This window comes from Xyrauchen texanus, chromosome 6, assembly GCF_025860055.1.
Source record: "Xyrauchen texanus isolate HMW12.3.18 chromosome 6, RBS_HiC_50CHRs, whole genome shotgun sequence".
Lineage (NCBI taxonomy): Eukaryota > Metazoa > Chordata > Actinopteri > Cypriniformes > Catostomidae > Xyrauchen > Xyrauchen texanus.
In genome coordinates this window covers 36,264,127-36,291,854 of record NC_068281.1, presented here as the reverse complement: position 1 = coordinate 36,291,854, position 27,728 = coordinate 36,264,127, and the positions used below count along the sequence as shown (strand labels likewise).

The 27,728-nt window shown below is 37.1% G+C and overlaps 1 protein-coding gene across 1 annotated transcript in view; it reads right to left on the bottom strand.

Moving 5' to 3' along the window:
- Nucleotides 1-1,790, bottom strand: part of LOC127645499 (ephrin type-B receptor 3-like) — a 40,452-nt gene extending 38,662 nt beyond the window's left edge. The window contains exon 1 of the mRNA XM_052129139.1: nt 1,435-1,790. Coding sequence (XP_051985099.1) covers nt 1,435-1,498 — 64 coding nt within the window. The 5' untranslated portion in view covers nt 1,499-1,790. The remainder of the gene's footprint in view (nt 1-1,434) is intronic.
- Between the last annotated feature and the right edge of the window lie 25,938 nt (nt 1,791-27,728).

Here is a 27,728-nt window from a genome sequence, read left to right as displayed (position 1 = left end):
TTTTTGCAAGAATACAACTCTTCACTGTATAAACAGCGATTTCTACCTGTTGGTGTAACCTAACGCAGTCAGGTTGATTAGCCTATGCGTATTAAATAATTTTTCAGACTTGAATAAAACCATACATTTTAGTTGTGACCACATGAAAGACATTTTTGGTTACCTGACAAAACGTGTATTTATTTATTTATTTATTTATTTATGTATTTTACAGTGTAACAGGATGTAGCCTAAACTCTGAAGGGTATCAATAGCTTCTCATAACCACACCTATATTCTCAATTTCGGCACGTTACACCTGGCCACTGTTTTCAAAATAGCAAAATATGTTGTCCCGTTGATGTTACTCCTTTTCTTAACATAGTACAGTCCTTTGAACAGCTGCGATCACACAAGCCAATTAACATGTGTGGCAATTACCCCGATGTGATGCTGCTATCATCACTAGATGACTTAAAAGACTTTGGGGGAAAATGTGTCACACCAGAGCAACAGGGGGCTTTCAGCGGTCCTATAAAACATGTGTCGCAAAAACCAGAGCACACCTGAAAATCGAACAACAATATGCCATTTTTAATAAAGCATTGATCAAAGCAGAACACAGTCTGCACTTCCAAGCTGGTTATGAAAGAGATGCTGGGATGTGTAAAGAACAGATTTGTTCAGCACAACAATTGCTAATAGAATTGATTTAGTCTATGGGTTTAGAGTTGGTTGTAATAGCAAAGGCAGAGAGCATGTGGAGAAGCACCATGAGTATCAATACAGAAGACATGTTAACACACAAACATCACAGCGCTGTGAGAAATATGATACACTAAGCAAAATCATTTCATGAAAACAGACATCTGGGAATCAAGATTCTTTAGAAATAATAGAATTATTATTATAAGTCGTAGTTGATATATATATATATATATATATATATATATATATATATATATATATATATATATATATATATATATATATATATATATATATATCGGCCTATATATATACAAAATAATAGCCTAATAATAATAAAACAGACACACACGTACAGCCCACATATGAGTCAAACTGAACGATGATACCGCACATAAAACGGACGTTATCGCTTCTCCCCTCACACAGATTTGTCTTTAATGTATTTTTATAGGCTCTGGAATATTGCACATTTGTCGCTATTTTTCGTTTATCGGTATTCAACTGCAGAGCGAAGCGTTAACGGCACTTCGTCATTTTAAAACTTCGTCAAATGTGAATTTTTTACATTTTTATAAATACATAAATAAATATTTAATAATTAATAAAACATTTAATTTCGTAAATTGTGAAGTTTACAACTGCCACAAACATGAGTAGCCTACATGTTTAGGTTTGGTCTGCATTAGGGATCAGACAACTGATGGCCATACAAGCGGCTCCGTAACAAAGAGCGTTCACACTTACCCTCAACAGCGAGAATAACGGGAACCCAAAGGCTGTATAAGAACAGCGAATAATCCATTGTCATGAAGCTTGAGGTTGCAACATGAATAGCGGTTTGCCCATATGCCGTCGGGACGGAAAGACTCGTTAAATCTCAGAGTAGTACATGGTGCTGGAGTGGCAAATTCACGCCTTGTCCGAGTATAAAATTCCGCCTGGGAAATAAAAAGCACAGTTTCTGTTGGTAAGGATGCCTTCACATATTTCATTCAGAACTGCTCACGGAAGATCTCTGTCTCTCATGCTGCTATTCTACATGTGTGGCATCATCCTCAGTGTGAAAGAAGCTGTTGATTCTCTGCGACTACCCGGAGGAGTGTCAACTGTGTGGAATAGGGGGGCCAAAGCTCTATTGGTCCTAAGGCACACCCCTGCGGGACACCGCAGATAACTTACAGACGAACTACTCCCCCATGTTCTTTCATTTATGCATTTAATTGTCTTTTTAGATAAGTATTATAATGACTGGTAACTATCTTATTGCATACACTATTATGAAGACAAATAGCATCCAAGACCCCAGAATCCGGGTTGTGGGGATTCAATGCATTGGTATTCATTGTTGCACAGCGCCACTCGCTGTTTGTTTACTGCAGGAATTGATGATGAAGGGAGTGACTTGGCAAGTGGCCACAAGTAGGATATTCGAAACAGTCATTCACTGCCAATAATAAAATCACCATCCAGCTTTCTGCTGATTAAATAATGGGATGCATGTTGACAGGAAGGCAAAGGGACACTGTAAACAACCTTCAAAACTGTAAATCAATGTTATCATGAGTTGCATTACAAGTAATCACAACCACTTGGATCTCTTCATAGAGTTTTTTTTAGTGCATTGAGATTGCTATGCAATGAAAAGCACTTTATAAATTGAAATTATTAATATTGTTTTTATTACTTAATCATTGCATCATTGTTCCTGGGAAATCATGGGAGATCATCCAAATATTTGTGGTAAACAACTCTTTGAGGGAAACAGCTTCAATCTTTGGGTAAGACAATATTTGATGATGCAAAATTAGCATATTAATGTCCTGTGCTGAGGTACAGTGTTTTAGAAATTGCATGTACAGGAGGACTTAAATATGTATCTGTTTCTCACCCACACATTTTCATATCACTTCAGAAAACATGTATTTAACTACTAGAGTCATATTGGTACTTTTGTGCTGCCTTAATGTGCTTTTTGGAGCTTCAAGGTTCTGGCAACTATTTACTTGCTTTGTATGGACCTACAGAGCTGAAATATTCTTCTAAAAATCTTCATTTGTGTTCTGCAGGAGATGGAAAGTCACACATCTGGGATGGCATGAGGGTGAGAAAATGATTAGAGAATACATTTTGGGTGAACTATCCCTTTAAATGTTTAACAATCCTTACTAAACTAATATTTAGTAAGTAAATTAGGTAGTAAACAATGAACTTTTTGGGTTCCTAATAATGTCTATCATGCTCAGAAGAGCAACACCTCTTATAATTTAATCAGTGCATCATGTTTCCTGGGAAATCATGTGAGATCATCCAAAGATATATGGTAAACAACTCTTTGAGGGAAACGTTTGAGGGAAGACAATCTTTGATGATTCAATATCTGTATATTAATGACCTGATAGTGTTTTAGGAAATGCCACATTTATCCATATGTATTTCCTTAAATGGTTAAAAATCATTATTAAACTAATCTTTGGGAAGTAATTCATTAACTTCTTTGGTTCCCAAGTTAATTATATTATTATTATATTGTGGCAGATCTCATTTCACAACCCCGGTGGGAAAAGCAATTGTAAGGAAAATGACATAATGACATGCACTAAATTTGGTTAAGGTTACAAAAAAGTAAAAGTTGACTTAATGCTTGTAAATGATGCATGTGATTTATAATGTGAAAGTATATAATAAAATGTAGAAAATAATGCAGCTTTTTCCTATAGAATATTTTTTTCTCTGTCCCACTATACCAGAAGCATACTGGTAAAATGGGACAGCATGTCAAGTGATTTAGAGAGGAGTTATGAGTTTACTATTAACTACATAGCAATAAATATATTGATCAAATGGCAGTGTAGTGCAGTTCAGTGCGTAATGTTTTGTATTTACATGTAACGAAATATTTAAAATGTTTCTATTGAACATATTTTAATATTTATGTAGCATAAATATGAAATACAAATGAATGTACCTTATTTTCCATTTTTTTGATGATTTTGTTTTAGTAGAGCTCCTGCATCTTTGGGTTGTGGTTGTGCATGCTTTCTGAGGTTTTATGTTAATCTTTGAGCCTACAAGGTTGCAAGCAAAATTATACTGTATTGAAATGCTTAACTGTGTTTATCTTTTTCAGAAATATTTTCACCTAATATTTAAAACATTACAAATGATTAAAGAGACTTTAAGGAAAATTGTTAGTTTAATACTTGAATCTTTATGCAAGCCTAGGTTGCAAACATAATAAATACCTCTAATAAACTTTTATTTTTTTCCAAGTACAGCCCCCTGTCTTGTTAAGGAGGGGAAACAAACAAGTGTCCCACTTTTACAATATACATGGGTTCCACTTTACCAGTATAGGCTGTAAAATGTTTGGAGACATCCTAAGCTTTTTAGAAAAGTGTAACATCAGGCAAAATGGCATTTTTGCTTTTTGTTAAAGAAAAGGAGGGATGAGTCGATTAAAAAAAAAAAAAAATTAAATCATGTCTGATCATCTGATGATTTCACCAGCAATTACCAAAAGACTTTGATCAAGCTCATAACACACACAAAACATCTTCACATCTGTTTCAAGCAGCGATGTCAACAGGGATTGTTTTTAGTGTTTGGACAGTTAGCCACTGGCAGAGTTTGGCTAGGGAACACAAGACAGGAAGAAGAGAGAAGGATGAGGAAGAACAGAGGGAGGGTGCCGGAGGGACAAGCGTTGTGTCAATACAGTAAGCTGACAGGTGGATAAAGCAGTCTCCCTGTGTGGCTCGCTTTCAAGACGCTGCTGAAATATAGAGCCACTCGGGCTGCATGGGTGCAATAGACTGGCGTGGCGATGAAAACAGCTTTCACTTTGTCACCGCTGAGCCTGAAAATCACAGGAATATCGAGCTCTCTCAGAAACCAAGAGTAGAGCTGGTAAATGCCATCACAAAGGTCTCTGCTCTATTCTCTTTGTCATGGGGTACCCCTGAACTGGCCAAACTCTGGCCAGACAATGGATTTTTATTCTTTCTCAGTAGTTTAAGAGCATTAGGCCATTACAAAAGCATTAGACCATGTAGCTGTGACCTACTTCCTCTCTCCGTTCAAAACACTTCATCAGAGACTTGTTTTTCTATCATCAAGGCCTCAATGACCACAACAATGATTCAAGAACTAACCAGTGACAAGAAGCAAATCAGAATGGGTGGAGAGAATGATGGGCTTATGAAAGTTGTTTTTCTCATATTTTGGTGTTTGTGCTTTTCCAGCATGATCACACGGCAAGTCTGCATGCCGGATTACCAGTCCAGCCCTGAATACAAGTAAAGCTCAATCAACAGCATTTGTGGCATAATATTGATTACCACAAAAAATTATTTGGACTTTTACCTCTTTTTCTTTATAAAAAATAAAAACTGAGGTTCTAGTGAGGCACTTACAATGAAAGTGATTGGAAGGCCAATTTTTAAACATTAAAATAGTCACTTTTTCAAAATCATAGCCACAAGACATAAACATGATTATAGTGTAATAAAATCACTTACTAACATTTTAATTATAGCCAATTTTTACAACACTGTTGCCATGACGAAATAATGTCAACAAACTGTAAAACCCTGAAATCATTATAATAATTATAATTTAAACAACAAATCAGCTCAAATTATACATGAGTTTTAACAGAAGAATTAATTAACCTCAATTATTGTTTTCTTTAAAGAAAAGGAGGGACAAGTCTAAATACATTTTTGTGGTAATCAATATTATGTCACAAATGCGGTTTGATAGAGTTTAACTTGCACTGAACCCAGATTATTACATGAACAAAAGTGTATAGGATCTTTAGTTACCTGATATATGTAATAGTATTGCAATATACAGTATATTTCCACTATAAATCACATTTTAATTATTATTTCATATATATTCAAGTTTACTATCAGAGGATATCTATTTGTCTATTTATTACAAGACAAATGAGAGCACTATTCAAATACAAATCACCACTCTATCATGTTGATTTTCCGAGCAACTATCAGTCTGCCTTACGCGTGGACACATACTTGTTATTTTTTTTTACCCAAGTAAGCACTTTTGTTTCACTTTTGACTTGATATACATTTGACATAGTTATTTGAAGAAGAAGCAACATGGAAGTAAACTATAGCAAGTGTAACACATGAACAGTATGATCTGGCTATACAGCATAACTGCATACAGCTATGCAATCTCCTTAGACAAGCATTTCAATTATAATGTGTGTGTCTATTCTGTTCCAGCATGACAATGAACCTGTGCACAAAACGAGGCCCATAAAGAAATGATTGTAGTAATGAGTCCGGTGCGGAACAACTTGACTGGCCAGCACAAAGACATGAAAACCTTCTTAACAACTTTGGGATGAATCAGAAAGCCAATAGCAAGTGAATCCCATAGCCCAACATCAGTGCCTGACCTCACTGATGCTCTTGTGCCTGAATGGGAACAAATCCCTGGATCCATGCTCCAACATCTAGTGGAAAGCCTTCCCGGAAGAAGATGTTATAGCAGCCAAATGACCAACTTGGTATGCCCATGCTTTTGATATATTAAATGTTCAACAAGCATATATGGGTGTGCTTTTTGGGTGTTTACATACTTTTGGTCATTTAGTGTATAAATCACTGGTAATTCATTGGGTTGGTTGTTAAAGAAAAATTGGGACATTTAAATGATAACGGACTTGACGTTTCAAGTCTGTGTTGCATTAATTAAATAAACATTCACTCTTCCCAGGACAGTCTCTAACAAGCTGCTGCACACCCGTAGACAGTTGTCAGGTTTCAGGGCGAGAGTGATGATCTTGGATTAGTTTTGGTCTTCTGCAGTGAAATAAGAATTGATGGAAATCTTAGATCAGCACTTTTACTTTGAGACTCTTTATACAAATGAGTCCAGGTTAGATTATGTGAATTGAAATTTCCCCATTCCCTTCATTATCCAATTTTCTACATCATGAGAGGGTCCCTTAGCTCGGAAACAAAAATTAAGGAAAACATTTGCATTAGTAGGTTGTTTCAGCTGTACTTTTTCATTGAGAGACAATCTTAATAGGCAATATTGATGACTTGCCACATTTTCTGTGCTGTTTTTGCTTCATGGTCTTCTTCCGTTATTCATTTGCTCCCCGTTTTTAATCTCCAGTGAGCTGACTCAGAATTCATTTTCCATTTGGAGAGTGTTCCCCCTGTCTGCACTTGTCCATATTGATTAAGTAGGCCCTGGTCGAGAGAAAAGTATGTTTGAATTGTATTTTAACACCTTTTACACTATATATTTACCAATCTACTCTGCAACTATTTTAAATGGGATTATTGTTTAAATTGATGTTCTGTGATTTCCTGTGGTTCCAGATCACATTTCATTCACATTTAAATTAAATTTGTTAGATTTAACAGGATTTGTGTAAAACTCCCAATAAATGGTGTCTAAAGAACACAGCTGGAGTTAACAGACACTGTAGAATAATATAATAGAAAATATTCTTTGTAGCAATAACTACAATGGAAGGACCTCTAAGGAACTTTAAAAGCCGTTTTAGGCTTATTGGGATAACTGAGTTTATTGGGATTACTGAGTTGCATGTGATAGCCATTTGCTTTTTGGATATACAGTATTTGATTTGTTGTTCCCGTTGAGTAAAATATTCTCTCTATACATTATGCAATTACAACATTATATATTAACAAACAATATTTATCTCAGCTAAACATTTTCCTGAGACTTATAAGTTTTAATCTTGTGTCACTCTTATTAACAGTAACAAATAATGAGGCTGCATTTTCCCTTATATTAAACTACTGTTTATTTAAGACCATAACCATAATCTCTCTCCTTTGTTTGTGATGTTTTCACATTTCACAAGAGACATTTTTACATCAATGGCATCACCCCAATCTGCCGGCGAATACCTAGGGGTGGGGAGAATTGGCAAAGCTTGCCTCTTACCTCATCAAATACTAGCAATGCCCCTGGATTCCATAATAACTAAATCTCCCAGCACTAGAATTTTTTATTTCTTAAATACAGCCAGTTCATTACACTAAATCCCAACACTGAACATGTGCAAAAACTGACATGACAGGTTCTAAACATGAGATGTGGTTGGTTTCTATTGATCAATTTCCTGCCTTCTGAGTTGAGTAAACCCATCCCATTCGCCATTTATTTAACGTGGGACTGCATTGTTTCCAGACATTTTCGTCGAATTGCTGATGGTTGGTGTCAAGACTAAAATGATCTAAATCGGTGTCTCCTCTTATCCTTGAATGCAGTCTAACTTTGCTTTTCCGAGCCTCCCTCAAAAGTACCATCATTGTTGTCAATCAATTAAAGCTGCGGATCAAACACTAAGCAGAGTCTGGCATCGCTTGACAGTGCGTCTTTTGGGAGTGGGCTCAGATAACAGTGTGAATGAAAACCAGCTTACTGGGGGGTTGGGCACAGGAATATTTACTAAGGCTGTTCAAAATGATGGCCGTACCGACAGGCTCTCACAAACTATATAGGGAAATAAAAGCAGGCCTCATCAAAGCACAGACTCAAAAAGAAACAGAAACTGACATAAGATATTTGGACCCTTGCATGCAAAAACAAACCATGTAATGGTCTTCATGACTTCCATGTGCATATTTGAAACTCTAGTCCCCTCGACAGGGGGGCAGAGGGGAAGCACACCTTCAATTTACCTGTAATTGTTTTAGTGTACATTTTTAAGGGAGGTTCAGGAGTTGATTTAATAGATGTTTTTTAAGTATATATTTTAATATATTGAACAAATCACGAAAATATAGTGGTTAAATAGATAAATGTTTTTGAACATGTTTTAATTATTTATGTTTCCTGATAAATGTTCGGGCAATTTTTATTAAAATCAATTTGTCCAAAATATATTTAAAAAGTACATTTCACAAATAATTTTGTTGGTTTTTAGCACTGTTTTTACATTTTGTACAATGTTAATAAATGTACACACTACACGTATTTCATTAACTAACATCAACAAAGATGAATAAATGCTATAAAAAATACATTGTTCATTGTTTGTTCATGATACCTAATGTATTTAACTAATGTAAATGAACGAAACCTTACTGTAAATAGTTACCCGAAATATTTTGTCTATTTGGAAACTGTAATTCTTTCAACTGTGCTGTTTACAACCAGTTTTGGGTGTAATCTGATTTCAGAGTAATTAGTTACTGTAATATAATTACTTTTAAGTTAAAAAAGTAGTGTACCACATTTTATAATCAGATTACAATTAATAACTTTCAATTAAAGTAATTACTTTCAAGTGCATTGCTTGGGTTACTTATAAAATAATGTTATTTATGTATAATACATATAAAATATGAATTCATATGTACTTCTCTTGTGTTTCTGTGAAAGCAGAAGGATGTACAACAATGTATAAAGATTATTAAAAATAAGTAAAGTCACAATTGAGAAGTAATTAGTCATTTGCATGGGACTACTTTTTTTGAGTAACATACCCAAAACGGTATGGCAGATGCTAAAGCTTACAATGCATTGCATTAAATGCAACTGAGACTTATTTTGATATTTTAAGGCTTAACAAAATATATTGTCAATTTGGACAATACATTTCTTTCAATTGTGCTGTTTACAATACATATTTATGATATGTTTCAAGTATATTTTGGCAAGAAAAACTAAAATATTTGGCTATATATGAAGTCAGATAACATTGATAATAAAACTGCCAGTGTACTTTGCATGGACGCACATCTGGCTAAAACAAAACTGAAATCTGATCTTCTTTCAAAGTCAGAAAGCATGGTGAAAGGTCCCCCTACCCAGACTGATTCCTGTCAGTTCCAACATTGTCTCCCCTTTGCACGTAAAACCTGTAGTTGAGTCATTAGATCCTAATTTACATTTGAGAAAACATTACTAGGTCACCACTTTCCCTTGGGCCACCAGTTTGCATTAATGAATTATATGTCAGACACTTGGCAGTATGGCCACATCTCGTTCCATTAAGCCTAATATTAATCCACAGAATGGCTACAGCCCAAATGGAGGTGCTTGTCTTTGTGCCAGAGGCCGATTTAAGCAGAGCCAAGGCACTGACACAAGCACAATAAATAAGACCTTGTAAGTGCTTCGTAAAAATCACTTATCCTCATTTTGTGGCGGGCCAAGGTATTCTGGAGCCCAATCAGCAAACATATGGTCAGCAGGAAATTGCTCAAATATGTGTGCAATATTTGGTTCAAAGTGATGGTGAATCAAGAAAGTAAGGGATGAATTCATCCCACATGTTGCTCGCTCATAAGTGTTGTTGTCTTTTGAAGAGGGATTCTGCTCGATGCTCAGTAGGTGGCGATATGCACGAAAAATGCGAATCACCAAATACAAAAAAGAAAATAATGATGACAGTGGAAATTGTTAGTAAAACATTACTTATATATTGATGTTTTCTATCATATCGCTTCTGAAAATATGGATTTAACCACTGGAGCCGAATGGATTACTTTTATGCTGCCTTTATGTGCTTTTTGGAGCTTTAAAGTTCTGGCCAACATTCACATGTATTGTATGGACCTACTGAGATATTGTTCTAAACGTTTTGTTTGTGTTTAGCAGATGAAAGAAAGTCATTCACTCCTGGGCTGGCACGAGGGTGAGTAAATGATGAAAGAATTATCTTTTTTTGTGTAAACTATCCTTTAAGCTTCGATTTTAATTTTCAGGGTTGCGGTTACCAGCACGTCACTCAACGTCAGTGGGCGTCACCTTTCAAAATCGATGTCTTTGGACTTTCTGGTTAGTTTAGGTCTGTTTTTCCACACAGCATGGTTGATGAGCTTGGTAAAATAAGAGATTTTTAAATCTTGCAGATTTAAAAATATCTGACAATCATTTAATTTTAACCCACACATATATTGTTGGATAAAATAAATGGTTTAAATGACTGTTACATTGGCTAAGGTGTTGATTCTGCGAGAGAACGTCATGATAGAAGCGGACGTCCTACTTTGAAAGGTGACGCCCACTGTCGTTGAGTGACGTGCTGAAAACCATAACCATAAAAAATGAAAATACATGAAGCTCGTGCTTGAATAATAATTAAAACAAAAATCAACCCAGACATAATGCTTAAGTAAAAACTGTTGCAAATTAGTGCAAAAATGTAGAGCTAAAATAATAATTAATTTTTTTATTTATATAATTAGTGATTTATTGATTAATATAATTATTTTATAGTTTTTCTAACGATTTAATTATGCATTAAATTATTTATTTAAATATTTATTTAATAATTTACTTTTGAGAAATTTGGCCCTCTACACTTGACTGCCATTGGAATTTCAGTGGAAATCATATTGTCAGCCCAAGATATGCTTCATATGTGATACATAAGATGTTGTGCAAATGCCAACAATCAAGATAATCAGGGTCAATGACCTTAAAAAAAATTATATATATATATATATATTTTATTTTTTTTATATAAATAAATGTCAAAACATCGAGTTAGACATCATATATGGTTTTAATTATAATCCCAACTCTAAATCCAATTTTCAGTTAAAGTTGAAAGACAAGGTGATAACAACATAATTTATTATAATATAAAATGTCTATATTACAATAACATGTAGGCAGCACGCAGTACCATTTTGATAACATTTTGTACAAGGTAGACATCTAGTGGTCTTTCATCAAGTGCCTGCGCGTGAGGTGAAATGAGTTAAATCAGAGGATTTAACGTAAAATTCGCTGTTGTTTAAATTATCATTTATAATTATTTAAAAATAGGCTATAATGCATACGTAAGAAGAACAGATGCATAATATGTAGGCTACACATTGTGGAGTCATTGCAATAATAATGATATTAAAAAAAAAAAACCTGACAAGTAACGGTTCAATTACACATTTAATTGCATATCTTAACGCAAGCTGTAGTTTTATCTCATTCGCCGTTTTAATATCTTAGACTTTGATGATGTGAGTTGTCTTCATTTACAGGGCTGTACAGGAAACCTGTTCCCCTCCGCGATCTGCAGCAGAACAAACAGCACATTCATTTGAGCTGCAGTCCGCAGTCAGCAGTATGTTTCTCTGGAGATTTCACTTCTCTTTCACACTGAATGTCACATTTGTTCAAAAGCGCCGCATACAATGAGGATTATAATCTGGAGTATTGCAGGCAAGTTCCTGTTCAACTTCATTTTCGCACAACGACAGCGAAGGTATGTGGAAAAAATACTTAAATAAATACACGGAGCCACAAAGTTTCTCAGTAGCCTAACGTAGTTGAATAATTAAGCATTTACATTGTATAGTCCACTTTAGTTTGTACCTACAATAGCTTTTAAGAAGTGAGAAGGATAGAAGAATCCTGTTGGTGATTTGCATATAGTTATAAGAGTGGTTAGACACATTTGACATGACAGAATCCATGTTTTATACATTGTATTTTAATATCATAAGTTATAATTGCAATAACGATGTCTGTAGTTTAACATTACATATTCAGCTGGCTGTAGATGAGTTAATTATATTACTTATACTCATGTAGACTACACTGCATGAGCAATCTAATGTGAAGTGTGACAGTGTTGTCTTTTTGATGAATGCCAAACTCAACATGTGCTTTCTCCACTTGAATATCCCTGTTTGCCCCATTGTTTCCAGTTTTCACCTGTTGCGGGAACTTTACTGGAGACACAGGACTGACTGGGAGTCAGGGGTATCCCGGCATCTACCCATCCAAGAGCAAATGTGTGTGGAGAATTACAGTAAGGGACAGATATATGGGAGATATCAGTCTTTATTGGGGCTGTAACTAATGATTATTTTGATAATCGATTAATCTAACGATTAATCATTAGTACTTAGCCGATTACTCTGCTTGTGTCCCGACCTAAAAGGTTGTATTAAACGTGCTTACTAACAATAGAGGGCAAAATCTTTTAAAAATACCTCTGACATTCACTGAATTACAGAGGTAATACTTTTTATTAATTTTAATTCAGTAAAGACATTCACTGCAAAAAAATAAGTTGTGAGCCATCACGTTATAATCTAGCTTTAGCAAGTGTGGGCTCGAGGGATGTGTGTCCCCGCCAGGGCTAGACTGTTAATCTGGCATACCGGCACTTTCCTGGTGGGCCGACGCACTTTGGGGCTGATCATGGTTGGACTGGCCAGAGGAAGAACCGAGCGGGCGGTGGTGCGTCCGTGAAACATGCCGAATGGGCTGTGATAAGCAGAAATGAGCCGCCGCGTTATGCAGAACAGACCACAAAACGCTACCGCGATATGCAGAAAAGGACAGTTGCCATGTAAAATCCTGTGCCGATTTCTATTCCCAGTCCAGCCCTCGTCCCCGCGACAGTGTTCATCAGCTGGGTGCAGTTTCAATCTCTCCCCCTTAGATCGGGACATTCGCGCAACTCATAGAAAAGGCGCTGACCGCACAGAGAAATGCCAGTTTTGGAGTTTGTAGTTAATTACATGACCTACTTCCAAATTATTTGAACTTTAATAAAGCTATAATGCATTAAAACTGCATTTATGATGTAACACTGTGGTGTTTCCTTTAAAGAGCACCAACTCTATTTATTACACAACCAGAGTGCTTCTGTATTTACTTATTTGGTATTTTTGTATAATTCTTGTAATTTACGATCTACATCACCTGAAGCTTTTTGGAAAATTTAGAGTGCATCTGGACTGTGATTTGTGTAATTCTTCCTCACCACAGTCAGGTGCGAACTGCAGTGCTGCTCTCATCATTAGAGTTTAATGTGATCTCATATTATGTTAAATGAGATCAAACGACTATTCGACAATTACAATTTTTGTCGCCAATTTGTTATTGTCGACTAATCGTTTCAGCCTTAGTCTTTATGCATGTCTTTACTGTAAACATTGTAACAGGTTCAGAATGGGCAATGAGGAGGCGGGAACTGGCAGGACAGTCAACATAACTTTAATGGTGTAACTGAACAATGGGATGGCCACCCCCTAGCTCCGCCACTGGAGTTTTGCACCTTAGCAAGCACCACTAATGAATTAGAAACTTATTTTTTAATGTTTTATTTATAATGCTAGTCCATTTCCTGATCATGACTCTTAATAGAGGTAGCCCAAGTTTTCTCTCATACTAATAAGTTTTCCACTCTTTTCTCCTCTGAATCACCCAAGTGTCTTCAGGTCCCTCAGGGGCGAGCAGCCTACCTCTTGTTCTGGATCTTGAGAATGATGGTCTTTGCAGATATGATTTTGTTGAGATTTTGTTGAGTACTCTGCGATTTGCCCAAACGAAAAAGATAAATTGGCTACCAACTCATTACCACCCGGTAGAAAGCTGCCCTTCCCTGTTTTTTAAATGCAGTTTGAGTGTGGTTTATGTTGCTCATCAGGTCTTTGGAATCCTCTCTCCTTTTTGACAAATTGAACTTTTACTGTATTTTAATTGCATGACATACATTTTACAATAACTTAATAAAGGTGAAGTGTGTTATTTCTACGCCACACTTGAAAAAAAATTACACATCACCTAAGTACAGTACTATGGCCCACAGTGTTTTAAGTAAATCTGTGAACAGTCCATGCCGTTACAGTAATATTTAATGGTTCTCCATGGCAGGGGACCGGTATTGTGGGGATCTTTTGGACAAACCCTTTGAGACAATAAAGACCCCTAACAGGCCAGGTAGGGACTACCCTGCAGGAGTAACTTGTTTCTGGCATATTGTTGCCCCTCCAGACCAGGTGACTGAATTTAGAAGACAATTAAAAGAGTTTTTCTGTGCCTTTCAAAGTATGTTTTTTTTACAACAAGATTGTTTTGTGACACCTGATGTATCACTGGAACACCTCAGCAGATAAAATTTACTATGAAACTGAGTTTCCATGAAAACAAGTTTTTCCTTCTGTAATATGATTTATTGATTTTTTTGATTTTCCGTAATTGATTTGATTGTGAAAAGTGGTCTCTAAATGACAGGTGGTTGGAGGGGAGTGGTAAAAAAATAAGAGGGCTGGGTGACATCAGCTGAAAAGGAAAATTGTTTCAGTGGCGGAGCAAGTTGTTACATTTTAATGAAAGATTACCAAGACAAGCATTTGGGTAGTTGACATGAAATACAGAAAGTTTTTTCTGTTGTGTGATATGACATACTCTGGAAGTATTTTTGTTTAATAATACATGCAGCTTTTATGACCTCATAATAATTGAGAGACTACAAGGAATATTTGTACTTTTTTTTCTTTCGGTGATGGTGACAATATACAGATGCTAAGATATACACTTTCTCCAGCTCATTCATATAAATTTGAACCTTAAAAACGTAATGTTGATGAAGCATGAAGCCGATCTAGCGGTGCAGTTTTCAGGGTGTGTCACCCGGTGTTTCAAAACATTCAAAATATATATTGGATATTAAAATGAATAAATGTCTATTTTTCCAGTCTGTTGTATTAGCCTTTATTTATCACCCCTTATGTATTTTAGATACAGTTCATATATATTGTTGTTTACACAGGCCAACTGTACTATTTATTAAGTCTACTTTTATTACGTATCATATTTTAATGGGAGATCATTTATTACTGCTGACAGTTGCACGAGCAGACAAGGTTTGAACATCAACCGTAGCGAGATAAAATTTAAATTCACGGATGTTTAACACTTCTGTGTACAAATTTGAAGGCTGTTTATTGGATCAATACAGGTAAACTTCATATTGTGCGACAACGCATCACTTTATGGAGAGTTTACAACCTACTAGTCAAGTCTTGCTTTAAGAACAAGTGGTGCAAGTAAATTAAGCACTGACTAGTTACAAACTATTACCAAATTAGGTAATAAAAACTAGTAGTTAATAAACCCTTAGTGTGAACTTTACGTCCCAACTTAAGTGAGACCTTACGCACAGCTGGTGTAACCCTCAGAGTATACGGTATTATCACGGTATTGAATTACATTACAAAAACGGGTTGAGCAATAAACAAACTTTATTTTTGTTCTCTTAATAACAAATGTAATAACTTTTTCAATACCAAATTGGCCTTTAAATGAATGAACAAATAACAAACAACTTTGAAAAGAACCCTGAACATTTAAAGAACTACCATCAACACCGTAGATACATAGCCAAATATAACATTAAGTTGATGTCTTATTATTTAAATATTCATTATGCCACAGGGCCACTGATCATTACAGATCAGTACAGACCTTGTCTTTCTGAGGCTAATGTTAAAATAAGGCTAGACTAATTTTATCAAGGTAGCTATTGGCTACAACAGGTATGCATGTTTTTCAGGATAGCAAGCCAGTTGCTAATATATAGCTAGCTGTTAGCTACAAATGTATTAACTGCAAGTTCACTCACACTGTATGGCAACATAATATTGAAATCATAATTCTGCCACATTGCCATTATTAATTACAGGGCTTGGTATTAGCTGATTACAACTGTATTTTAATTGTTACTACGAGACACAAACATTACCGTGTCCCTAGCAGAGTTTTAGCGAACTACTCTTGAAATTAAGCTACACATTATCTGCAAGTGGCAACAACAGTTCAATTTCTTTGTCGTCTTAATTGTCACTTAGCTATGTGTCTCTTAAAGTAATTTTTAAAACACAAAAATGAGCAGAATTGTCACAATTTACCTTTATCTTGCTGAATTGCATGGGATGATTGTCCCGCTGCCAATTTTTTGCCACATGTTTTACACAAATGTAAAGCATTACTAACCAACAATCCCTCTGCATTTTTATGTAACCCAAAATACTTCCACACATCCGACTGAATCCTTATAAATGTGGATAAAGTCTCGGCTACGTTCCTCCTTCAGCCATGCTTCAAGTCCATGCTGGTTTGTTTACATCAGAGTGTGCATGTGCCATTTGTGCCACATACACACAGTATTGTGAATCTTAATTCGATGATGGGACAAATACTACTGTGCAATCATAAAAATATAAATAATTTGGCTAAAAGGTTATCTAGAATTATTTACGTTATTTTGAAGTGTCCACGATAACAATATTGTGCATGTTAATTACAGTGATGTACCGTATAATTGAATACCATCACATGCCTTGTCCAGACTGATCTCACAGTGAAATCGGAATGACTAGGTTGAGTTTTCTTTAGCTAAAATCGGAGTAGTAATATGATGTAATCTTTGCTGGCATTTTGATCTTCAGGGTGGGCAACTTTTGATCTCTTTGTCATACCAGTGAATGCTTCTCCTTGATAATTTTGATTGGGTTGGTCCGTCCTTGGTCGTGTTTTGCCATTGGGGTGGGGAGGTTATCACAAGGAAAATCACCCCCATATCATGTTTTCATGGATAACATTATGAAACATAAGCAGAATATAAAAACAGCAGATGTTCCAGATTAAAATGTGCACAAATACAATGTAATATTGTGCATGGATTTAAAAAGTAATCCTGAAGAAAATGCAAATCTACAGTACCTACGGTGTAGGCTTGACGCAGAAGTATAAATCAGCCTTTACCTCAAAGAACTTTCTTCTTGATCTAACAGTTAAAAGTACTTTGGTTTGTGTAATCTAATTTGACAGGTACATTTAATAGGATAAAATAACATTTTTGACTTAAATAGAAGCAGTTAATTTAGCTGTTACCACATGAAGCACATTTTTAGGTTACCTGCATTTTTATTAAATTTTTTATAGTGCACAGCTTGCTTTTAAGGATGACATGAGTTTCAAAGGATCACACATCTGCTTACACACTAAGTGTGGAGAAAAAAAAGCAAAGATGTCTTTCCAGCAGATGAGCTGCCAAAGTTATCTCCATTCCCTAAATATTTGATTCAGATTGCAATAACCTTCCTCTTCTCAGATCATTGAGCTGAAGTTTGTGAAATTTGATTGTGGCGAGGGACAGTTTCTGCCGCTATGGCTATGTGGACGTGTTTAATGGGGAAGAAATAAATGGAAGATCGGCAAGTTCTGTGGAGACAGCCCACCCGTGTAAGACCCTCAGATTATCACAGATGCTTTAATAGACCATTTACCACCCGCTCATATCTGTTTATGGATCTATTTAAATTTAGAAGCTTATTTGAGATTGTAATAGGTGTACATTTAATGCCAATGTAGTTTATTCTTATTGGTACACTCTCAAACTGGTGTTATGTCTACATGGTTAGGACAATTACATTTTATTTTAGACAGGTATTTTTAATGTATCTATGGTGATTAGTGGTAATTTTATGACAAATGTTTTCTTATAGGCCAGTTTATTCTGATGGCAGTCACCTACTGGTTATGTTTCTATTTGATCTGAGTCTAACTGCGGACAGATTCCTCTCTCATTACTGGTTTAAATTCAAAAGCCTGACCAGAGCCAGTGCCCCCTTTACCCCCATCAGCACCATCCCACCCACCACGGAGCCTGTAGGTGAGTCCACAGCCCACGGATTCATTTCAAATGAAAAATGCAAGTAGCAGTGTGGTGTTAAAAGGCTGTAGATTATGTGAATATATTTGTTTAGGTTATAACATTGGAATGTATTGAAGATTTATTATGTTTGGTTCATATGGAATGCATTAAGCTGGTCACATTGGATGAATAATGCACTCCCATTCTGTTGCAGAAGTGCTTTTAACATAAATAAATATATGTGACTTGTGTGTTTTATGCTGTTTTTTAGTGCATTATGATAAAAACCACTATAGTTTGTCATCACTATATAACATTAATGCTGATCTTTGCATTCTTTTTTTCCCTAAAAGCCCTTACATATTCAGAAGATCTTTGCTAGCAGAAATGCAAAAAGGACTGGGAAATTGAAAGTCATTACTGCTCTTGCAACTTTTGTAAGTGGGTTTCATTTGATTTGAATGTGTTTAATCGCAAACTTACATTCATGTCTGATTCCGTTCTGGTATGTAACGACCTCTTTTTACAATCCAATCAATTCCTGATGAATAAAAGTTCCACACGACTGTTTCACTCAGAAATAAGTCACATTACAGCAGTAAAATGGTTACGAATGCTGCTTCATGTTGACTTTTAATGAGCCATTAACAATCATTATAGCATTTAAAGGAGTTGTTTAAAAAACAAAACATTATCTCAACAATCCATATGACTCGAGTGGTTTAATCCATGTCTTCTGCAGAGATATGATTGCTTTGGGTGAGAAATAGCCCAAAATGTTATTCCTTATTCGCTATAAATCTTGACATCTGCAGTGTCCTTTGCACGTTCCTGAGAGAAGCTCATTCACACATTGTCTCACACTTGACGCATGTACAAAAAACTGTACACAATCCTGACAGAGCATTGCCAGGTTCGCTGTTTTAATGACCAGTTGGGCTATTTTGAATATACAGACGTATGTTAAAATGATGAGTCGTGGGTTGAGTTTTGTCGCCAAAGGTTGATGACAAACACAAGAAAATGAAAATGCAACATCTAATTGATGTATAATGATACCAGGAGAACCTGGCAACTGCGTGCAGCATCAAAAAAATCATAATCTTGAATCTTGCATTGTGTTCCAATTCCTAAATCAAGCATTATAGTGAATAAGGACTTACATTTTGCTCTGTTTCTTGACCAAAGTGATTGTTTCGCATTAAAAGACATGACTTGAATCGTATGGATTAAATTTATGCTGCCATTATATCGTTATTGGAGCTTGAAAGTTTTCAACCCTATTGATTTACATGATTTACATACATTGACTGGACAATAATATAAATAATAAACAATCTCATCATTCATCCTTCAAAAATTGTTTGTGTGTGTTCTGCAGAACAAAGAATGTCATACGAGTTTGAGATAGTACATTATTTTTGGGGGGAACTATTCCTTTAGAATATCAATTGTTCATATACATTTAAATATATATATGAATATAATTAATCAACATTTTGTGACATACATGTCTACAAAGTTATACAAACCTAATTAGCCAACAGAAATAATGTGCTTGGTTTTGAAAGTTAACTAAACCTCTCAGCCAATGTCTCTGTTTTAACAATGCACAAGATGGAAAATATGCTCTGGCTAATATTGAGACTCAGCTCTTTTTGAATTTTTGTTGTAGTGGCAATAAAGCTGCTGAGCATAGTAAAAATGGCAGCATGCATAGCAAAACTATACACATACTTTCTGCATTGACATGAAAACACCTTTATGCATTTGTACAAAGAAGAAACCATAATTCAGTGAATACTATTTACACTTAACTTTCACTCTTATCTCAGCCGCCATGATTATTCAGAGCATTCATCTTCCCCATCATGCACCTTTTTAAAGAAGGACGTTTAGCCATCTAACAGGCCAGGAAATCCATGAGTGCCAAAATCCTGGTCCTCTGTGAAAAATGTCCTTTGGTCAGAAGAGGTGAGTTTCTTTATGCAAACAGATAGTCCCAACCCAAACTCACAGCATAGTGTTGGCTAGTGTTGCTGCAATTGGCTGAAGGGTTACTCAAACAAACCGAGCAATATTTTGAAAGCACCACAGGGCCACAGTTTTTAAACTTTAATGGGAAATTAAATGCCTGAATTATAGCTGTCTCTGCCTATTAAGCTGGAATTGGAGAAAGATTCCAAAAAATAAATAAAAAACACACACTACAGCTTTAATCATGTTAATTGAAACCATCACAGTCTCCGCTAAAACACAGTGAGTCATGCAGATGTTTAGAGTTGATTTAGCTGCACTTTGAAAGGTGATATTTTACAAATTTAGAGCCCCGCTAAGGTCCTTTGGTGCCTTTTGTGGTGTTGAGATATTTCAGGAAGGATATGCCTTTTTCACTGTCACGGTGTGTAACTTAAAGCTCGCTCAGGAGAGGGTCTCTGTTGGTTTGCATAGGCATAGGCAGCTAGAATAACAATTCTCTTCAACCACATAGATGGAATGTGACTTTAGTGTGCCATGCTTTACATCACATACAGTTTAGAAATATTAAGCCACTGCTTGGAAACTCAGAGAATCGAATATTTAGTTTGGAAGGACATTTCTAGAAATGTGCCATAGAAGAATTTGATTAGAAATATGCATGAGGGAATTTTTAGAGTTAGTTCAGAGAAACCATTTAACATGGATATAAATGTTATTTGCTATAACAGCAAATAACAGTGATTTATGGTGACTGAGAGTTACTAGGGGGTTACTTTCATCCTAGTTTTCAGATAATATGTAGATTTAGATGTTGATAAGGTTGATGTGAGCCTTATCCTTAATTGTTTAAGAATACAAAGAGGATACATACAGTAGATATAGTTTCACTTCTGTTTTATTCAGTGTAACACATTTAATAGAAAAAACAATCTCTCTTTCACATCTCAGTCGCTTCTCCAATCTGGTTTTATCACAAGTCGTAATAATAATATGAGATGGCAAAATCATAAGAAATTGTACAAGTTGGCTTGTACAAAAATGTATGACTTTTTCTTTCAAAGAGAAAAATAAAACAAATGGACAATGTAAAAATTCTTTCCTCCTAACCACCTAAAGTTTAACCCCTAACACAAACTAATAGGTAAATCACTATCGTGTCCTATGAAAGACAAGGGAAGCAATTTTTCTTCCTCTGTTTGTGCACTGTTAATATCTTGCAGTATTTTGTCACATTTTCTGCAACAGTATGTTTGAATTAAATTAGTTTTATTATCGTCATGATGTGTCTTTTATTCGTTAATGTTGATGAAATCAAACAACCTTTTCTCAACTAACAATTTGGTCAATTATATCGCATGCATATTATGTTATTACTAATCAAATTGGTTCACTGACGTTTCCTTTTTTAAATAAAGTGTTGGATTGGAGGCTAGCTCAGATTTGATGCCTGTATTGTGTCAATTTGCAATTCTGTTTGTTGATTGGTTGGTGTCTCTGGGAATAAAAAGTCATACCAAGCCATTTATTCAGTCATATGAACATATCTTATAGTTTTGTTATATCAATTTGTCATATGACTACCTGTATTGGTTTCTCCCAGACAGAAATGAGAATAGATGGAGAGCAAATTGAGATTCCCTTTCTGTCACTCACTCGACTTTGTGTTGAATTAAGTGACACAAGGGGTCTTCCGGGGACGCCAAACGTACCTCTGAACCTGAGAAAAGGCCAATGTCAAGTTGGCAGACAGAATTTGCATGCCTCGCCCCGGACATACGGGTATAAAGAGAAGCAGGGCAGCAAGTGCCAGTCAGAATTTTTCTTCGGAGCCGAACGGTTGTGCAACAGCAAAGCTGAGTTCACCACTGTTTCAATCACCTCTGTTGGCAATAAGCACTGCTGTTGGATCTACAGCGCGTTTCCAGCTGGTGTTTTCTCTCTCTGCACACTGTGTAGTCCACGCCCCTGGGCGCTTCGACAGCGCTTTCGTTGCCTGAAAGAGTGTTTCTCCACCTAAAAAGAGTTTATTTCCTCTAAAAGAGTTTGAGCTCCCATTCATAAACGAGCAATACACAGCAGGCATTGAATGTACTTTTCAGGACGCGTCTTTTTAAAGATGTTTTTCCGCCTCTGTGTAGTTCATGGATGCGGTTGATTTCTCTCCACTTCCGACGGTCATAAAAGCTGCCTCGCGTGCCTGGGCTGCGAACACATGCAGGCAGCGTTTTATGAATGGTTCATGTTCTCAGTGCAAGAACATAGCCATGGCAACATTGCGGTCACGGCTTTCTTTCCACAAGGGAGAAAGCCACTTCAGCCACCCCCGCGTCGTTCCTTCTTCCCACGGGATTGAGGATGACCTGGCTGGCGATGAAGGCGATTTGGGGATGACGATGGCTCGGTTTCGCCGGGTAAATCCCCACGAACCACCCGCCCCCCCGGCACGCTTGCTTGCTTCCGTCCGAGCTCGAGATGAGTGCAGCTCTCCTCACGGCCAGCCGGCATTCTTCCTTGAGCCCCCGGAAATGGATGACGACATCGCCGCTGCATCGGAGAGCGTCACAGCGATGCTGATGACTCGTTTAGGCTGCCACCTTCGGGTCTGCATCGCCCAGTCTAAGGCTGACGCGCAGATGTCCGCTATGCTTTCCTGAGCGGGGGCTTACATCCCTGGTGACCATAACACGATGGCAGACGCACTGTTGTGGCAGGTTTTGCCCAGCGGCGAGTGGAGGCTCCACCCCCAGGTGGTCCAGCTGATTTGGGACCAATTCGGCATGGCACGAATAGATCTCTTTGCCTCCCAAGACAACTCCCACTGCCCGCTCTGGTACTATCCCAGGTTAGCCACTAAGCGTCGCTCCCTGGATTTTCTCCTCCCTAGTCTTCTGGCCGGCGAATTCATCGGAGAAATTTGCTGCCAGGCCTACTACGAGTCACAGGTGCTGTGTACTGGGGTCGGGATCCACGGGCTTAGTTTCCTTCTCAGGCAAACTCCCTGTGATGTATTTCCCATGGTACGGTCCCCCTGTCGGCAGACCAGCATTTCCCTGGGGCAGTCCCACTGCCCAGTCACCGTGCTGTAGAGTCCCCCCTCATTAGGCTGGACCTACCACCGCACCATTTCCCACATCCCACATGCTACCTCCCCCTTGACTGGGCTGAAGATGTGGCATCCGCAGGGTCTTTTCCCCCTGAAAAAATAGGACTGGGAAAGACCACCTTCCCCGACGCCTTTCATAGCGTTAAGATCTTCACGTCCTATGTGAGAGACATAGTGAGAGAAAAGGCCGCGGCTGCCAGGCTTGCTCCCATGCTAGTTATGTAGCACCTGTTCCCCCCTCAGGGGTGCGGGGAACCTAAGGTCTGTATGTGACATCTCTTTGGGGGCATTGGGGAGGGCTACGTGCAGCTGACACAGTTGCCTCTAGCACGCAGTAGCCTGCTTGCACCTGTCTCGACAGTTCAGGAACATGGTCAGTGCATGCCGTTTTTAGATGGGACCCCTTGTGTCACTTAATTCGACACAACATCAAGTGAGTGACAGAAGGGGAACGTCATGGTTACTGTTGTAACCTCCATTCCCCGAGGGAAGGAATGAGACGTTGTGTCCCTCCTGCCACAGCACTAGACCTACCACTGTAAAAGGCTGTACCTTATTTTCTGCTCCTCAGTGCAAAATCCTGACTGGCACTCGCTGCCCCGCTTCCCTTTATACCGTATGCCCAGGGCAGGGCATGCAAATTCTGTCTGCCAACTTCACATTGGCCTTTTCTCAGGTTCAGAGATTTGTTGTTGTCCCAGGAAGACCCCTTGTGTCACTTCATTCGACACAGTGTCTTGATCCTTCCCTCAGGGAACGGAGGTTACAACAGTAACCATGACATTTTTGCTTCTCAGATTTTCTCCTTAGAAAGAGACTGTAGCAAGTGATTGTTGAGATATGACTTGACACCAAATTCTGCAATCAAAAGTCAGAGATTTCGATATGATCTTTTGAAACATTGAAAACATTTGAAAGAATATTTTGAATGAAGCATTTCTCTTCCAGTTCTTCCAAGACCAAATTATATGGGCTATGCTATCCACATAAATTTAATAGTTTTACATTTTATAGTTTTACTATTAATATTAATACATACTATTTTAAATGTGAAACTTCAATCATTTTACTGAATGTCAATAATTGTCTAATTTGTTTCTTTTTTTATTTCTCCAAAGTAATTTTCAGGAATGTCTGATACCAAGTTGATACTTAAAACATAACTGAGAATTCATCCTCTGGGATGAATTTTTATGGGATCAGTTAAAATAGACTGAAAAATAGGATAGTGGACTTACTTAGATACTTGAATTGCTTATTTCGAGATTGAATATTAAATTGCAGTGTCCATACCATAGAACTAACCACAGTAAGCACAGTTTTAGCTTACAGAAACAATTGAGGCATTTTGCAAACAGAAAATGTATTACACAATGACAACTCCAATAGCACATAAAGGTAAATTATGACAACATATAAAAGTCTATTCAAAAACTTCAATACTAAGTTCACCAGATGACTGAAAGAACACTCTCCAATTCATTGCCTGTTCAGACCTAGAGAACAAAAATACAAAAAAAATCTATTAATATCATGTAACTTCAGTTTTGTTTTTAGAAACAAAGGAAAGAATACACTCTCAACAGCACATCAAAATAAAATAAACTGAGCATCCAATGAGTTGCACACATTCGACTGGTGTAAAAACAACATTTGTTTACACACAAGGTCATTTGGTTACTTACAGTACTTCACAACTTGTAAGTGCTTACTTCAATACTAAATAGTATGGCCATTATAACTAATGCTAGTATCTTTTTGAGAATGCAAAGTTTATCATTAAAAATCTGCTTGTTAAAGATTACATGCAGATCTTCATTGTCAAATGATGAATGTTTGATAAAATTATTATAAACTGCTGAAAGATGTTTTCTGTGATTTTTGGCACTTACCTGGGTCATTCGAAATGAGATAACTTTGCTTCTGCTCCTCTCAAGGCTGAAGTGATGAGGAGTCGAGTTCAGGCTCATTGTTCATAAGTTGCCAGGTGCATTCCCATACTGTTCTTATGTGACTGTACAAATCCAATGCAGAGAAGACATCTCCTGGGTTTCATCTTTTTGATAATCACTCAATAATACCACAAATTTTCCCTCTAAATTGTGTTTGTACAGGTTTGAGATTGGGGCAGTTCTCATGCAATGTAACAGTAAATTAATGTCATTATTTTCCCGCTCATTTGTTTCCTAAAGAATACAGCTCAGTTTGACAGTAACATACAGTAAACATTATCTACAGTAAGTTTCAGTTGGAGATACAGAAATAATACCATTAAAACAACAAAAAGCATTTACATTGTATTGTTCCTGTTGTTCATTTAACTTTGGAAGACTTTCAATGGGTTTTAAATATCTTTGATTACATGAATCCATGATGACATCAAATTTGGACATTGCCTTGCCCACAAGTGATTACTTAATATTTTTTGCCACAACTCCAACAAGCACTTTTCTAGTAAACGTTTTGAATAGAAAACACATCAGAAAAGCTTTTCTTTCTTCAAGAGCACAGCTGAAGATCTGTACATTTGCAGAGCAATGGAGAAACGGTCTATTTAAAAATCAAGGCAACAAAAACTAATTTGTATTAGCCGGGAGGGTGATGGCATTTATGTTGCAAGAGATGTGGACATGTTGACCTTTGCATTTTACATTTGTTTAATATATCTAGTGTTGTGATGAGAGAACGTAGATTAAAGATGACAAAATGAAATGTTGTTGAAATGAAGTATCCTGTAAAATTGGTTATATGTTGAGGTCAGTACAGAAAGGTCCAGGATCATTCATGTTATGCAATATACATTTTGAACTTGTAACCTTTAAAACATGAATATAGTTGCATTGTAATTAGAAGAATCTCTTAAAAAAGTTATTCCAAACTATCATACTAATACTGAAAATTATAACTGGATTATTCACACAATGTCAATAAATTGAACAAGGTGCCTAACAGGATGTAAATAAACAGCTCAAGTTAGGCATTACTTAGTAAGGGATTGAGAGTTACCTTGCGTGACGTGCCAACATGGTTAACTTTATTTTTTAATTGTCATCTACTGACCTTTTGATACTATTATTATGATTTCTTTAATGGTTTCAAACAGGATGGAATATTGTAGAGCGAAACAAAACAACTAATACCATAAAACATCACAAACTCTTTTGCAAATAGTGATATTTGTGAGGTTTTCCACCAATAATGGAGGCATCCTGGAGGATGATATCATTAGAGAATTGTATTTTGTTTAAGGGATATTACAAAAGACTAACAGGATAGAAAATGATGAAAATAAAATCATTTGTAGTAGATTCATCGTTGAGTGGAAAGGAGGAAGCGGGAAGCGGGTGAACCATTCCAACGAACTTAGCATAGCTTAGCTAAAACACAATACACTTCTCAATTTCACACATAACATAATGACGCACACAGCTCCGTGCATCTCTCTCTCTCTCCGTCTGCCGCTGTCTCCTGTCCTTAAAATCTCCTGCCGCTCCTCACTGGAACGTGAGACCGGTGTGGCACACAGGTGGAACTCGTTCACCACTTATCTTCCCGGCCTCACTCTGCCACACCCTGCTCGCCACAACATTTATTATCAATTAATACAAATTATTCCCAAGAAACTTTTTGATTTGAGAAATGACAAATTTAAGGAGGGGAGGAGGAGGGCGTGGCCGGGCCATGAGGGTGCACAGCTGGTGCTGAGACAACTAATCAGCAGGAGAGAGAGAGATAAAGGGGAGCTGGAGACGGCAGTTCGAGAGAGACAGAGACACACACACAGCCTCTGTTGTTTTAAGTTCATTTCTGTCATTAAAGTTATGTGGACTGTTCTGTCGGTTCACGCCTCCTCCTTGCCCATCCTGAACCTGTTTCATTAGTGCCGAAACCCGGGAAGGAGGAGGGCTGGGCTGTTATTGGAAGAGTAGCTCTCATTTGCCAGAAGGTGGAGGAGGGGCTGAGGACCAGGCGACGGCATATCCGGGGACCAGTGAGCAAGTTTTTCTCTCTCTCTGTGTCTCTCCCGCTCAATCTTTCACTCTCCTCTCTCCCTCCAGTTGTATCTCCCCAGGTTCTCAGGAGGCATGTTGGACCATCGGCTGGTGTCAAATAAGGGCAGCGTCTCCCTTCCAGAGATGGGGGGGGGGGGGATAACTAATCAGCGGGAGAGAGAGATAAATGGGAGCTGGAGACACCAGTTTGAGAGAGAGAGAGAGAGAGAGACACACACAGCCACTGTGTGTGTGTGTGTGTGTGCGTCTATATGTTTTATGTTTTTAAAATTTCATTTCTGTCATTAAAGTTACGTTGACTGTTCTGCTGGTTCCCGCCGCCTCCTTGTCCATCCTGAACCTGTTACAAACTGGATTTTATCTAAATTATAAGCAATCATAAATTATATTTACTTACAAGCTAGTGCATTACAGTAAGTTTGTACAAATGTTTAATTTACTTAATATTTTCAAGTTCATGCTTTAAATGATTATATATAGAAAGTACTTAATTAATTCTGCTATATTTACTTCACCA